Genomic DNA, 13202 nt, shown 5'->3' on the forward strand with positions numbered 1-13202 from the left:
GCTTCATAGCAGAATTGGGAAGCCTATATGGGGGGATTAAAATGATATAATTATATTGGTACCAATTATAGGAAAAACTGATGGAAACGACTTAGGTGGTTTGGGTACAGGAAAAGAAGATTGTGGAAGAATATATAGGACACAGGGTGTTACCCTCCACTTCCTCAATGTAAGAGAACGTTTGGAAGCCTGCAAACTAGGTGGACTGATGTCATACAAAAGAATTTGATTAGCTGCAGAGTTTCTGAGGAACTGCTTCAAGACAGACTGGAATGGAGAAAAAGGATTCAAAGAGGTGACCCATATAGATGGTACTAAGACTGGAAGAAGAAAAACTATACTGGTTTAAGTTCACACCTTTGCCTTAAACTGGTGTGGGAGCAGGGCCCTTGCTGTGTAGACATGGCCTCTTAAAGCAAGGAGCCAACCTTGAACTTAAGATCCATATCTCAAGCCATGATTCAGCGAGTCTGGTTCCAGGTGGTTGGTTTAAACCTTTTTCCAGCAAAAACATACAGAACTCTTTAAACATAGTTTCTGGATGTAGATTCCAGTGTGAAATATGTACTCTGAGACACACAGTCACATGCATACATATATTCAAACCAGAACATGGAGAGGCACACAGCCATGCACAGAGAACGATGCACAGAGAACCATGTGCACGCACTCTCACAGATAACTGTTACAGTTTGATAGTAAGATCTGATTAGTTAGTTAGATCTTCTCAGATGATTGTGCAGCCTTCTTGGCTTCCTTTGCCTCATCTAGAAAGGGAAATTGAAGGTCTTTATTTTTTACTTTATGCTACCTCTCAGCTATCTTATCTGTAAATGATGGGAATGCTGGTTGCTTCTCTCCACACTAGTGTTATGAGGCCATGGTCAATAATTAAGGTTGTGAAGTGTACAGAAATATTAAATGCAGTCAGCTGATGAAGAGACGAGCTTCTGGGTGTCAACCTGGTGCCCGTTCCCCTAAAGAGTACTTTATCAGAAAGATGTGCACTTGTGCTCTCAGATCTCTACCTCTCATCTCTACCTGAGAGTGGTGGGCAGGAATATGGACCAGTCTGTACAGTTGTGAATAACTTCCTATTGACTAGTAGTTTGATCTTGGTACAGACACATTGCATTTAATTGGGGTTATTCAAGTGATATATTTCATGTGGATTTTTAACTCCTTTCCCCCCACCCCACTCACTTTTCCAAATTTGTGCACAAAAATCATTATAGTTATGACTTTAAAAAAAATAGGTTACTGGAGGGAGGGGAAGAGCTATGTCTTGGAAACCTCTTGATCAAATGAGGTTGAATTTGCACCATAAACTACCCTGGTTCCTTAATTGGTTGGCTCTATCATTTTCAAACGGATATGATGATGTATGTGGATTTTAGCAAAGTTCTGCTTTAAACAAAAACTACATTTCAACTGTCACAGTAACTGCACTAAATGCATATCTGACTCCTCTTAGACTCATTGAGTGCACCCCTCTTAGATCTTGTGCCTCACGCCATCACCTTCCTTGGATTAGAATCATGGGGTTCTTCCACTCTACTGCCCTGGCTGCAGTCCCTGGTTATTGTGATTACCTCAGACTTACGTTCAGCACAGCTTTCTTACCTCTAGGAGCAATGACCATGGTAACCAGTGACAAGACAGCCTTCTGAAAGCAAAGTATTATTTAAACATGAATGTTTTCTCTGAAATGCTCTATTAAAACTATAGACTGTATGTATGTCTAGCTAAACAGGCATCTAATAATTTCCTATATGGAGGACCTAGTAATTCTAACTTCCTACAGACTCTTCTTCAGACCCTCTCTCTGTGTCACCTTGTTTTCCTCGGCAGCTCCTGGAACTGACCCCTTTCCTCTCACCTTTTAACTGTTCAGACCTGGTCTACATAGCAAGTTAGGTCAGTTTAACTACATCAGTTAGGAGTATGAAAAATCCTACCTAAGGGCACGTCTTCACTAGCAACGCTAAAGTGCTGCTGCGGCAGCGTTTTAGCGTTGCTTGTGTAGTCGTGGCAGAGTGCTGGGAGACAGCACTAAAAAACCGCCTCCACGAGGGGAATAGCTACCAGTGCTGGGAGCATGGCTCCCAGTGCTGGTGCACTGTCTACACTGGTGCTTTACAGCGCTGAAACTTCCTGCCCTCGGGGGTGTTTTTCCCCCGTGTAGACGGGGGAAGAATTCTTCCATTGACCTAGCTACTGCCTCTCAGGGAGGTGGATAACCTACACCAACGGGAGAACCACTCCCATCATCATAGTTAGTGTCTACACTCAAGTGCTCAGTGGCACCACTGTAGCTTTTTAAGTGTAGACAAGACCTTTGTGTTCTTTTGATCGCTAAGCTCCCAACATGGAAAAACAACTGTACCATATCAAACTGGTGTCTGGAATTACACCATTCTGTTGGGACTGCCCCCCCCCACCATGTTTGCTGGGAAATTATTTATCTGGATCCATTGTATTGCTTTAAGCTTGTTTTTCCCAGAGCCCCTTATTAAGTTAGAATAATACATTCAAACAGGAAATCTGAATAACCCAACATAATTCTACAGTAACTTTATCTTACTGACCAGGTCACATAAAGTGTTTATAAAATTATTACATCTCAGTATCTTTAGCTTATTATAACATAGCATCTTCAAGGCTGTCACAGCAACTATAACTAAAGTGCATCTGTGGCTGACCCATAAATAGGAAAAAGCTTTCACAGATCCATTAAGGGAATGTTAATTGGTACAGTCTGGAGTTAATGCAGATAATTAAATATTTAATTAAGATAGTAGAATACGCTAACGGTTCTGTTTTACTAGATGAACTAAATTAAAATCAGTTTTATTTGCTGTTAAAAATTTTGAGCTGCCTGGTGTGTCTTCTTTGGTTCCGTTGCTTTTGTTACCAATGTCCCTACATTTCACATATCAATAATATGAATGAAAGTGACAATATTACAATAGTTATTTATCAGCACTAATATTGCCTGTCAAAGGTTCAGACAATGCATTTCAGGCTAATTGACAAAGATAGCAAGATATGTAAGCCCCCATCTACCCTTTAAATAGATGCACACAATTACAATTTCTTGTTGAAAATCTAATGGCCAATTGTATTATCACAATATATATGTTTTAACAATTGTTTCCATTATTACCATTGCAAAGTGACCTATTTGCTACATTCGTTTTATTATTGCTTGCTCTATTATTATTTGTTGTTTACTGAGGACCATCAGTATGCTTTGCACCATTTCATTACACATAGGAAAATATGGTCCTTGCCCAAAACAGCATACATGCTAAGGCCCCAATCCTGCAATCCTTTATGCACATGAGCAATTTTATTTGAACTCAATGGTACTATTCAGAGGAATAAAGCTACCTGTGTAAATGTTTGCATGGTCAGAGCATGCATTAGAAATACAGTTAAAACAAAGAATGTACCAGCTTTTTCTTTCTTTCTTTCTTGAACATTGAAAGTCTTTGCAAAAGAAGTGTTTCTTAAGGAATTATTTGAATAATTAATATCAGAATAATAAAAATAACATAATAATTAATACTGTATGCTAATTTTTATTTTGTTATCCATGGAGATCACGGGATGGTACAGAAGGCGTCAACTTTAATGTTAGACAAATTTCATTGTTAACGCGCTATCTCAGAGTAAATAATAAGCTGCTTAATATTATTCACTATTTTCAGGGCTTTGATATTGCCCTTTGGCTCTTCTCATATACCAGATATGATTTCATTACAAAATACACATAACTGAAACCTAAAACAGTGCTCAAAACTTTTAACAACTTCAAATTGTGTATTTTTGCACTCATTTAAACTGCTGTTTAAAAAGAATCTAACAAAACTATTAATTTGAAACAGATTCCACTAGTGTACATTCAAGTATGAATTATTAAACAAAAACAAAACCGGAGAGCTGGCTGGTCAATGCTATAAAGCACTTTACTTTTTCGAAGATCTCATCCTGACAAAATGAAAGGATTAAAATGGTACCAGTCAAAGAGATTTTAAACTGCCCCTTTTGGAAATGTATTTTTTTTTCCCTAATGCAACAGTATTCAGTATAGTACAATGTATTTAAAAGAAGTCTTAAAACACAGATTTAGGGACAAAACTGTTTCCGCCCGGTTTCGAACCGGGGACCTTTCGCGTGTTAGGCGAACGTGATAACCACTACACTACGGAAACTTGCCTGTGCAACAGCTTTGAAACTGTCTCTTTTATGAATGTGCTGGAGGACCCTGAGTGTTCTAATAAGAGCTGCAATGTGCAGGACCTTTATTTACAACGTTAGCGCCATTTTCCGGAGAAGCAACCCCTGCCTAGATTCAGGTGGACGACACTTGCATCTGACCAGGTCTCCAGGCACTCAGTGCATCTGACCAGGTCTCCAGGCACTCAGTGGAGCGCCTAACACAAACATGGGTTAGACTGACGCACAAATTGCTTGAAACACCAGTGACAACAGTTTGGGGGGGGGGAGCTGTCCCCGGGCCACTGCAACGGGGCTCCACGCGACTGCGCTTCTGGAGCATGCACGGCCCCCCCCCCCCCCCCCCCCCGTGACTATGGACTGGCCCCTCTGCTCCCAGCACCGCATCCCACCCACCCACCCATCAGGCATGGCACCCTAGCGCCCAGCAGGGGCGGCACTGAGGACTGCAACACATCACTGGGCAGCACCCACCTCCGAGGATACAATTAATCGATTCGCCACGGCGTAGGCATCGATTTATGCCTCCCCTCCCCCCACGCGACTTTCCCGGGCGTCACGTGCACAACAGAGCCCCCACTCCAGGCGCCCCCCAGGCCCGGGGCAGGCGCAGCGCACCCCCCGCGCGGGTGAGGGCTGCGTACGGTATGTATCCCATACCCCCCGCCTCCGCGGCGTGCGCAGCACCGCCCCGCAGTACGCATGACCCTGGGGAGCGTGCTTAATAACTCCGGGTTCCCTCCCTAAACCGGGTCTGCCTCGTGTGTCCCTTCGCAGCCTGGCCCGTGCCCCGCTCTGGGGACTGTAGAGCAGGCAGAGCTGCATAGGAGCGCCTACAACCTTCACATCGGGCCTCAGAGGAGCAGCCGCGTTAGTCTGTATTCGCAAAAAGACAAGGGGGACTTGTGGCACCTTAGAGACTAACCAATTTATTTGAGCATGAGCTTTGGTGGATTCCACTGAATGCATCCGATGAAGTGAGCTGTAGCTCAACACGAAAGCTTATGCTCAGATAAATTGGTTAGTCTCTAAGGTGCCACTAGTCCTCCTTTTCCTTTTACCTTGGGCCTGTGGCTAAGCCGCAGTCGCCCCCTTTTGACACCTACCCAGCCCCAAGCGTCAATCTACTCTCTCCAGTGCTTGGTGCAAAGACTAGGGGCAGGGCTCAAGAAGGACATAATGTTCCTTTTTGGCATTTTCAAAGGCTACCTGTTTGAAACAGATACACAGTGCGGGTGGGAGGAGCTTTAATTTCGTGATCAACTTTGTGTTCCTAAGTAGTTAAGCATGATACACATAGTTTGACTTTCTTTTGAGTCACACACATGCTCCCCTCCCCCCCCACTGGCATACCACCATTTATGTTTATTTTTTCCTTTTCTAGATTGGATGGTTGGTGGAAGATATTCCTTCAACAACTAGAGTGTATTAAAATTAATATCTGAATTCTAATAAACTATTATTCCTGTAGATTAAGTGACTCAATATTTGTTTAGTACTGTAGTATTAAAGGGAGCTCAGTTTTGGACTAAAATTTAAATGTTGTTAAAATAACTTAACCAAAAATCAGTCAAATATTTAAAATAAATAAATAGATAAATTTGTTAGTCTCTAAGGTGCCACAAGGACTCCTCGTTATTTTTGCTGATACAGACTAACACAGCTATCACTCTGAAACCTGCCAAATATTTCTGTTAATTTAAAAAACAAGGACAGTAAAAGCAGGATTTTTTGAAATCAGAAAGCAAACAGTCCCCCACTGATGTTTGTATCTAAACAATGCAGCATTGTGATAGTAAATAGTGGAAGTTATGGCTCTGATCCTACAATTGGATGCACGTGGCTGGACCCCAATAGCCACCTACACAGACCCAGTTACAAAATCCTGGCCTTAATTTGTAGGACCAAGAAAAAAAGAACATTATAGCAACACTGAAGAGGGTAAAATTTCTCATAAAAAGCTGAAAAGAGCTATAAGAAGAAAAGTAAATGTTGTATTTATATTAGCAATAACATATACCTACGGTGTCTTTAATCCCAAAAAATAACAAATCCCTTTACAAATTTAACAAATTGACAGGCAAACTATATATATATATATATATGAATCACTTCATTCACCTCAGAAATGTTAACATCTTTGGAATGAAATTCAGCCACTATTTAACAATACCACTCAGTTTAGAGAAAGTAAAGAAGACTGTGCCCAATTAAAACTATTTTGGGAACCTAGACTGCAAAATACAATTGCCTGAGTTGGAATTTGTCTTGGACACAATGGTTAACAGCTTAACTCTTACAAAAAGTGTCTTGCACTCTTTAATGACCTCAAATCATCAAGACCTCATATCCCATATATTAAATTAAGCTGCTAGGACCTGTCTTAGGCAAAAGCAAAATAGGCATCTACTGAGACTTGTGTATTGGAAAGCCAGAGAACTAATTCAGTACTCTGTGGATCTGTCCAGCCTCCCTTTCAAGCAACAGACTAAGGAGAGATTCCTCACCATTGTCCAGAGCAAAGCTTGGGTCTGACCACATGATTATGGCAGGCTTGCCAGTCTCAAGGTGCTGCCTGCCCTAAAGGTGTGTTAGAAAATTTCATTACTGACTGAGAGGGAAAAGTCCTACCACCAGAATTAACACCATCAATTCCCAGTGGCAACTTGCAGATCTTGGGCCTCCCTAGCAGATTATTCTAATTATTTTTAAAGTATGTTAATCAAATTTAAAAAAGAAAAACCCTACCCCAATCAAATATTTTATCCTAAAAAAGAGGGAGCCCCAGGAATGTTGTTATTGCTATTAGTTTTCATATGGAAGGCAATGAGGCACTCAGCTACTACAGGTTTCAGAGTAACAGCCGTGTTAGTCTGTATTCGCAAAAAGAAAAGGAGTACTTGTGGCACCTTAGAGACTAACCAATTTATTTGAGCATGAGCTAGCTACAGCTCACTTCGTCGGATGCATACCGTGGAAACTGCAGAAGACATTATATACACACAGAGACCATGAAACAATACCTCCTCCCGCCCTACTGTCCTGCTGGTAATAGCTTATCTAAAGTGATCATCAAGTTGGGCCATTTCCAGCACAAATCCAGGTTTTCTCCCCCCCCCCCAACTCACTCTCCTGCTGGTAATAGCCCATCCAAAGTGACCACTCTCTTCACAATGTGTATGATAATCAAGGTGGGCCATTTCCTGCACAAATCCAGGTTCTCTCACTCCCTCACCCCCCTCCAAAAACCACACACACAGCTACTACAGTGACAGGTAGCAAGTTAAATCATGGGGCTCCAAGCCAGCTCCTCCAGCAATCAGGGAGTTTCCCATGCAGGTAGTGAACAGTTGGACTTTTCTTAGCTTGATAAGAGCTGAGGGGGTGTCTTAGCAACCAGGGCACTACTCCTGTATGTGCCTCTGTCATAATAGGAGGGGATTATCTCATGAAGGGGAAGTTGCTGGCCCTCACCACTCCCCAGTGGCCTGTGCGGGAAGTGGCAGGTGGAAAACCACATCCTGGGATGGGGGATCTGTTATCGGCTGTGGTTATAGACAATGGCTCGGGCCTGATCAAGGCAGGCATAGCTGGGGACAAGGAACCACGTTTCACCTACAGCAACATAACAGGCCGGCCTAAAGCCAAGGCTGTGATGCTGGGAGCAGGCCAGAAGGACCTCTATATTGGGGATGAGGCACAAGCCAAGCGTGGGATCCTCTCCATCAGGTATCAGAGAATGGTGGGGGCTAGGCCTGGGGAAATGAGGAGAGCAGGCGAAGGAGTGGGTTCTCTCCACCTGGTCTAAAGAGGGGGACATGGAAAGATGGAAAGTGGGTGGGGAGCAGGCCAAGTGGGGGGGTCCTCTTCATTGGGTACCAGGTAGGAAAGGAGATGACAGGGGCCCCTGCCCAAGGTGGAGAGGCAGGTTGCTTTAATGAAGAATGTGTCCATCAGGTACTGAGGAGGGAGGAGGAGCTATCCCTGCTCATCAGGTACCATTAGCCTTGTGGGAGGAATGTTGTGAAGCAGCAGTTAGGTGGATGCAGGGTGAGCTGGGACAGGAGGGCTGGCATCTGAACAAGGAAGGAGCATTGCCTCAGACAGCAGTCTCTTTTGGAGGCCTCTCCTCATGGAGAGAGTTTGGTACAGGAGGAAGAGTTTTCCTCTGTACTAGTCACTTAGATGTTTGATCATGGAAGGGGCTGCAGAAGGAAACTGTTGAAGAACCTGCAGGGCCTTTTCCAAATGAAAGGCTGTTGCTATTGGCTTTTGCTCTGCACAGACTGATACAAGCATCCCAAAGGTAAACATGAGACAAGGCCAAACAAGGTCAAAAAGTGGGAGGGAGAGCAAAACAAGGAAGAAAGAATAGAGACTAACAGAGGAGGCTGGAAGTGTGGAAAAGAAGGGAAGGGGGCCACAGAAACAAAGAAAGAGAGGGTAGAGACAGAGAAAGATGCATCTAAAATTCTGTGCAGTTTGACTGCTACATCTTTATGAACTTTTGCAGCTGGTGTGAAGGTTTCCAAAGGGCATGGGGAGGTGTGCAAAACAATTTCATCTGCCATGTAGCTATGTTAGTGCATTTGGGTATAAAAGAGACATTACAAACACCTTTCAGAGTAACAGCCATGTTAGTCTGTATTTGCAAAAAGAAAAGGAGTACTTGTGGCACCTTAGAGACTAACCAATTTATTTGAGCATAAGCTTTCATGAGCTCCAGCTCACTTCATCGGATGCATACTATGGAAAATACAGAAGATGTTTTTATACACACAGACCATGAAAAAATGGGTGTTTATCACTACAAAAGGTTTTCTCTCCCCGCACCCACTCTCCTGTTGGTAATAGCTTATCTAAAGTGATCGCTCTCCTTACAATGTGTGTGATAATCAAGGTGGGCCATTTCCAGCACAAATCCAGGGTTTAACAAGAACGTCTGAGGAACAGTGGGGGGGTGGAGGGGGAAGGAATAAACAAGGGGAAATAGGTTACTTTTTATAATTACAACCATTCCCAGTCTCTATTCAAGCCTAAGTTAATTGTATCTAGTTCGAAGGTAGCTGGGAGTGCTGGTAGCGTAGGGCCTGAGGAGGGCCCATTATCCTTGAAACACACCTCATGTCGACACACAAAAGCAGTTGCAGGAGTGCACTGCTGCAGTTGTCCTTCCCGAGCACCATTGTATCCTGCATCACCCTGCCCCACTGCAGTGCTAATGTAGACAGAAAATGCTGTAATTGCAGCTGCACCTTTTCATAGGCCTAGACTGCAGCTACACACAATAATACGCTACTGCTCTTGTAATCTCTTTAGCAGTTGCAATGTACATTGTCTCTTGTATTTCAGACTACATTCCTGTGATAAATTACTGAAGCATCTATTATTTTTACACATTAGAGTTTTCTGTTTAATAAGGTGTGATGCATGCAGTTTTCGGGGTTTTCTTCTTTAAAAAAAATAGAGAAGCTTCCATAAAGCATGTGCTACTTTGTATATTGAAATACACTGAATTATACAGTTCCAGTTTTCTTTTAAATGGTATAGCACTTCTCCAGTTGTGGATAACTCCTACAAAACACTGCTTTAGGGACCTGTGCTGGAAACATTGCACCCATTTTACATTAGAAGTACAATGATTGGAAAGAGTGGTGTGACATGCTGAATAGTTTTATATTAGCCAAGATGGCTAGTTTGTGGACACACCGCACCATTACAATTTACAGCAGTTTCACAGGAACCACTATAAAATATAATGGTGCTTTTCTTTGATGTAGATAAAGCTATTGATTGACAATGCACCTACAAATAGGTGGGAAGGTTGTGTAGGGAGTAGTAGCAGGGAGAGGAATTAGAGGAGGGAATAGGAAAAGCTCTGGGTTAGGAAAAGTGGAATTCAAGGGATCTGGTGGAGAAAAGGAAGCACTAAAAGAAGAAAAAGAAAAACTGGAGAGAGTGAAAAGAAGAAGAGACTGGAAAATTGTACACAACAAAGAGTAAAAAAGGAGACAGAAAAAGGGAAAACAAATACATAGATCTCTCAGGGCTTGTCTAGACTAGCATACCAATTAGTTCAGATTAGCAAATGTGAGTGTAAAGTGCTAAACTAGATACTCCACAGACACTTTTTTTTGGATACAACACACACACACATAGAATCATAGAATATCAGGGTTGGAAGGGACCCCAGAAGGTCATCTAGTCCAACCCCCTGCTCGAAGCAGGACCAATTCCTGGGTGACAGATGCTGGGAGCGGGTATGGGGAGCTGCTGGGGAGCTGCTGACATATTAATGTGGCTCTTTGGCAATGTACACTGGTAAATTCTGGCTCCTTCTCAGCCTCAGGTTGACCACCCTGCTTTACACTCTCTATACTTGTTGAGTGTTATCAGAGAGTAAGGTAAATCTTCTAGCTACTAATCTACTGGATGAATTTTTGAGGTTTTGCAGAAGAAATACTCCCACAATAATGTTTAATAAACATACATTATCAATATGAAATTAATAAATTGTAAAAGATTCATATTGGACTTTTCAGTAATATTTTAAAAATCATGTTTACATACTTTTTAAAATGTAGGTCCTAATCCTGCAACGTGCTATATCCCTTCTTAGGTGCATTGAGAGTTAAGGATGTTCAGCAGCTCTAGGAGGCAATCACCAACTTTCTTGAACACAGGCCATTATTCATTTTATTTTTCAAGTAAACACTTGTGACTTAAGAGTTTTATATACAATACACTTCATGAAATGCTATACTTGGGAATCACCAGACAAGGTGAACCTGGTAAATGGTGAATGCTGGGGTTATGGACATGGTGATTTTGTTAGGAAAATGTTGCCTTTGTTTTTCATCTGTTTGAACCACATGTAGGTACCCAGTGGAACATGGAATTGTCACATCTTGGGCGGACATGGAGGCTGTGTGGAAGAATGTCTATGACCATGACCTGAAGATGAAGGCAAGTGAGCGGCCAGCACTGTTCACCGAGGCACCGCTCAACCCACTGGTCAATCGAGAACATATGACAAAGGTTCTCTTTGAGCGCTTTGAGGTACCAGCCCTTTATGTGGCCATCCAGGCCGTACTGGCACTCTATGCATCAGGCCTTACCACGGGCTGTGTGATGGACTCTGGTGATGGCGTTACCCACACTGTACCTATTTTTGAGGGCTACTGCTTGTCCCATGCCGTTCTCCGGCTTGACCTGGCTGGCCGTGACCTTACAGACTACCTGATGAGGATCCTTAAAGAGAGTGGTGTCTCCCTGGTCAGTACAGCTGAAAGGGAGATTGTACGAGACATGAAGGAGAACATGTGTTATGTGTGTCTGTATCCAGAAGAGGAGATGGCTAAGAATCCAAGGGAAGTAGAGAAATCTTACAGGCTGCCTGATGGGCAGGTTATTAAAGTCCAAAATCAAAGGTTCCGCTGCCCTGAGACCCTTTTCTGCCCATCTAATATTGGCATAGAGGCCCCAGGGATTGACAAGCTCTGCTTCAACACCATCATGAAGTGTGACATTGACCTAAGGACCAACTTTTACTCCAACATAATCCTGTCTGGTGGTTCCAGCCTCTTCCCTGGCCTGGCTGAGCGTGTAACCAAAGAGTTAATCCGCATGGTCCCCAGTGACACTGAGGTGAAGGTCATGGCTCCCCCTGACAGGAAGTTCTCTGTTTGGATGGGGGGCTCCATCCTCTCCTCCCTCTCTGCCTTCCAGCAAATGTGGATTACCATGGCAGAGTACAGGGAAATTGGGCCTAACATAGTGCATAGAAAATGCTTCTGAAATCCAGTTGTTTTTAAAAGGATCTAACTGAAAGTGTTGTGGGAAAGAAAAGAACCTCAAATTATAGTAACCTCAAAACTCTAGGAGGCCTATGCCTGTAGTATTTGGTGAAAGACTAATAAAAATCATGACTCTGGGTGTGCTTGTTCTAGAATATATCTTTATGAATATGTATAAAATGTTCTGGATTTCTAGTGAGAGAGTTCTTTACACAAGGACACAACAGTGCGGAAAACAAGTGAAGTAGATGAAAGTGACAATTTTACAACAACGGCTTTTTAAATCTTATCCCATTATTACTGAATGTATGTATAAGTGTAATATCCCCACACTTTCTAACAGACATTTCCATTACTAAAATGTAATATTGAGCAGGAAATAAATGAGGGACACAGGCCATTGCAATGTTATTATGCACATATTTGGTAGATTATTTTTCTAGCGAGACCTAGTTGGAAGAGAGATATTTACAGACGAGAAACTCCTTTCTTTTGAGTTATGACCACAAAATAAAGAGATCCACTTTGTTTTCCTTTGGTTGGAACTAAGGTCAGCCCAAGCACCTGCCTCATTAGGGAAAATTCTCCCTAGAATAGGTAGAAGAGAGAACTCTGGCCAGGTGGATTTGATGCCTATGTTGAAGAGCCAATAGCCTCTCTGGCCGTAGCGATGTGGGGCCATTGGCGTGTGTGGGTTTTGTGGGGAGAACAGAACGGGTTTCCTGGCCACGTGACTTTTGTGACTATGGAGCAGGTGAGATAAGAGCACTACAAGCGGGCCACTTTACATAGCACCGCTGCTAGAACTGGGCTAGGCGAGAGAAAGAAAAGAGACTCGTAAGCCACGTGGTTTGCTTGTGGGCGGAGTCAGGCATTTCCAATCTCCCGCGAGCGATACCATTTCCCCTCCGCGGCCCGCCAAGCCAATGGAAACAGAGGAGACTCTCGCTAGCCAATCCATGCGCGAGGGCGGGACGGGGGAGGGTATATAAGATCCGCTGCAAGGCAGGCTCGAACGGCGGCGCGGGGGGGGGCCCCAGTTTTTCTAACCCTAAGTTTAACGTGGCCCCTTCCCCGCCGCAGCCGGCCGCTGTTTTACTCGCTGACTTTCAGCGGCCGGGGGGAGCGGGCGGAGACACCAACCAAAAAACGTCAGCGAGGGGT

The 13202-nt window shown here is 43.3% G+C and overlaps 2 protein-coding genes and 1 non-coding gene across 5 annotated transcripts in view; 1 reads left to right on the forward strand and 2 right to left on the reverse strand.

Annotated features, from left to right (window-relative positions):
* GPR160 (G protein-coupled receptor 160) overlaps positions 1-13202 on the reverse strand; it is a 660951-nt gene that overhangs the window by 236973 nt on the left and 410776 nt on the right. The window lies entirely within an intron of this gene.
* Positions 4145-4217, reverse strand: TRNAV-AAC (transfer RNA valine (anticodon AAC)). Its single transcript has one exon. It is a non-coding gene; the product is annotated as a tRNA-Val (tRNA).
* On the forward strand, positions 7769-12139 carry ACTRT3 (actin related protein T3). 3 transcript variants are annotated; one of them, XM_073358757.1, is made up of 3 exons: positions 7769-7971; positions 11121-11525; positions 11712-12139. In XM_073358757.1, exons 1-3 carry the CDS (start codon positions 7769-7771, stop codon positions 12037-12039), a joined length of 936 nt encoding a protein of 311 aa, XP_073214858.1. In that variant the 3' UTR covers positions 12040-12139. The 3 variants fall into 3 exon arrangements, with proteins under 3 accessions (XP_073214858.1, XP_073214857.1, XP_073214856.1); XM_073358756.1 differs by having other exon boundaries at positions 11121-11169; positions 11281-12139; XM_073358755.1 differs by having other exon boundaries at positions 11121-12139.

This window comes from Lepidochelys kempii, chromosome 9, assembly GCF_965140265.1.
Source record: "Lepidochelys kempii isolate rLepKem1 chromosome 9, rLepKem1.hap2, whole genome shotgun sequence".
Taxonomy (NCBI): Eukaryota; Metazoa; Chordata; order Testudines; family Cheloniidae; genus Lepidochelys; species Lepidochelys kempii.

Excerpts from the sequence above, each read along its gene's own strand:
- ACTRT3 (XM_073358755.1), top strand. The coding sequence starts at position 7,769 with ATGGGGGATCTGTTATCGGCTGTGGTTATAGACAATGGCTCGGGCCTG. Across the intron at positions 7,972-11,120 it reads CGTGGGATCCTCTCCATCAG|GTACCCAGTGGAACATGGAA; the intron begins GTATCAGAGAAT and ends AACCACATGTAG.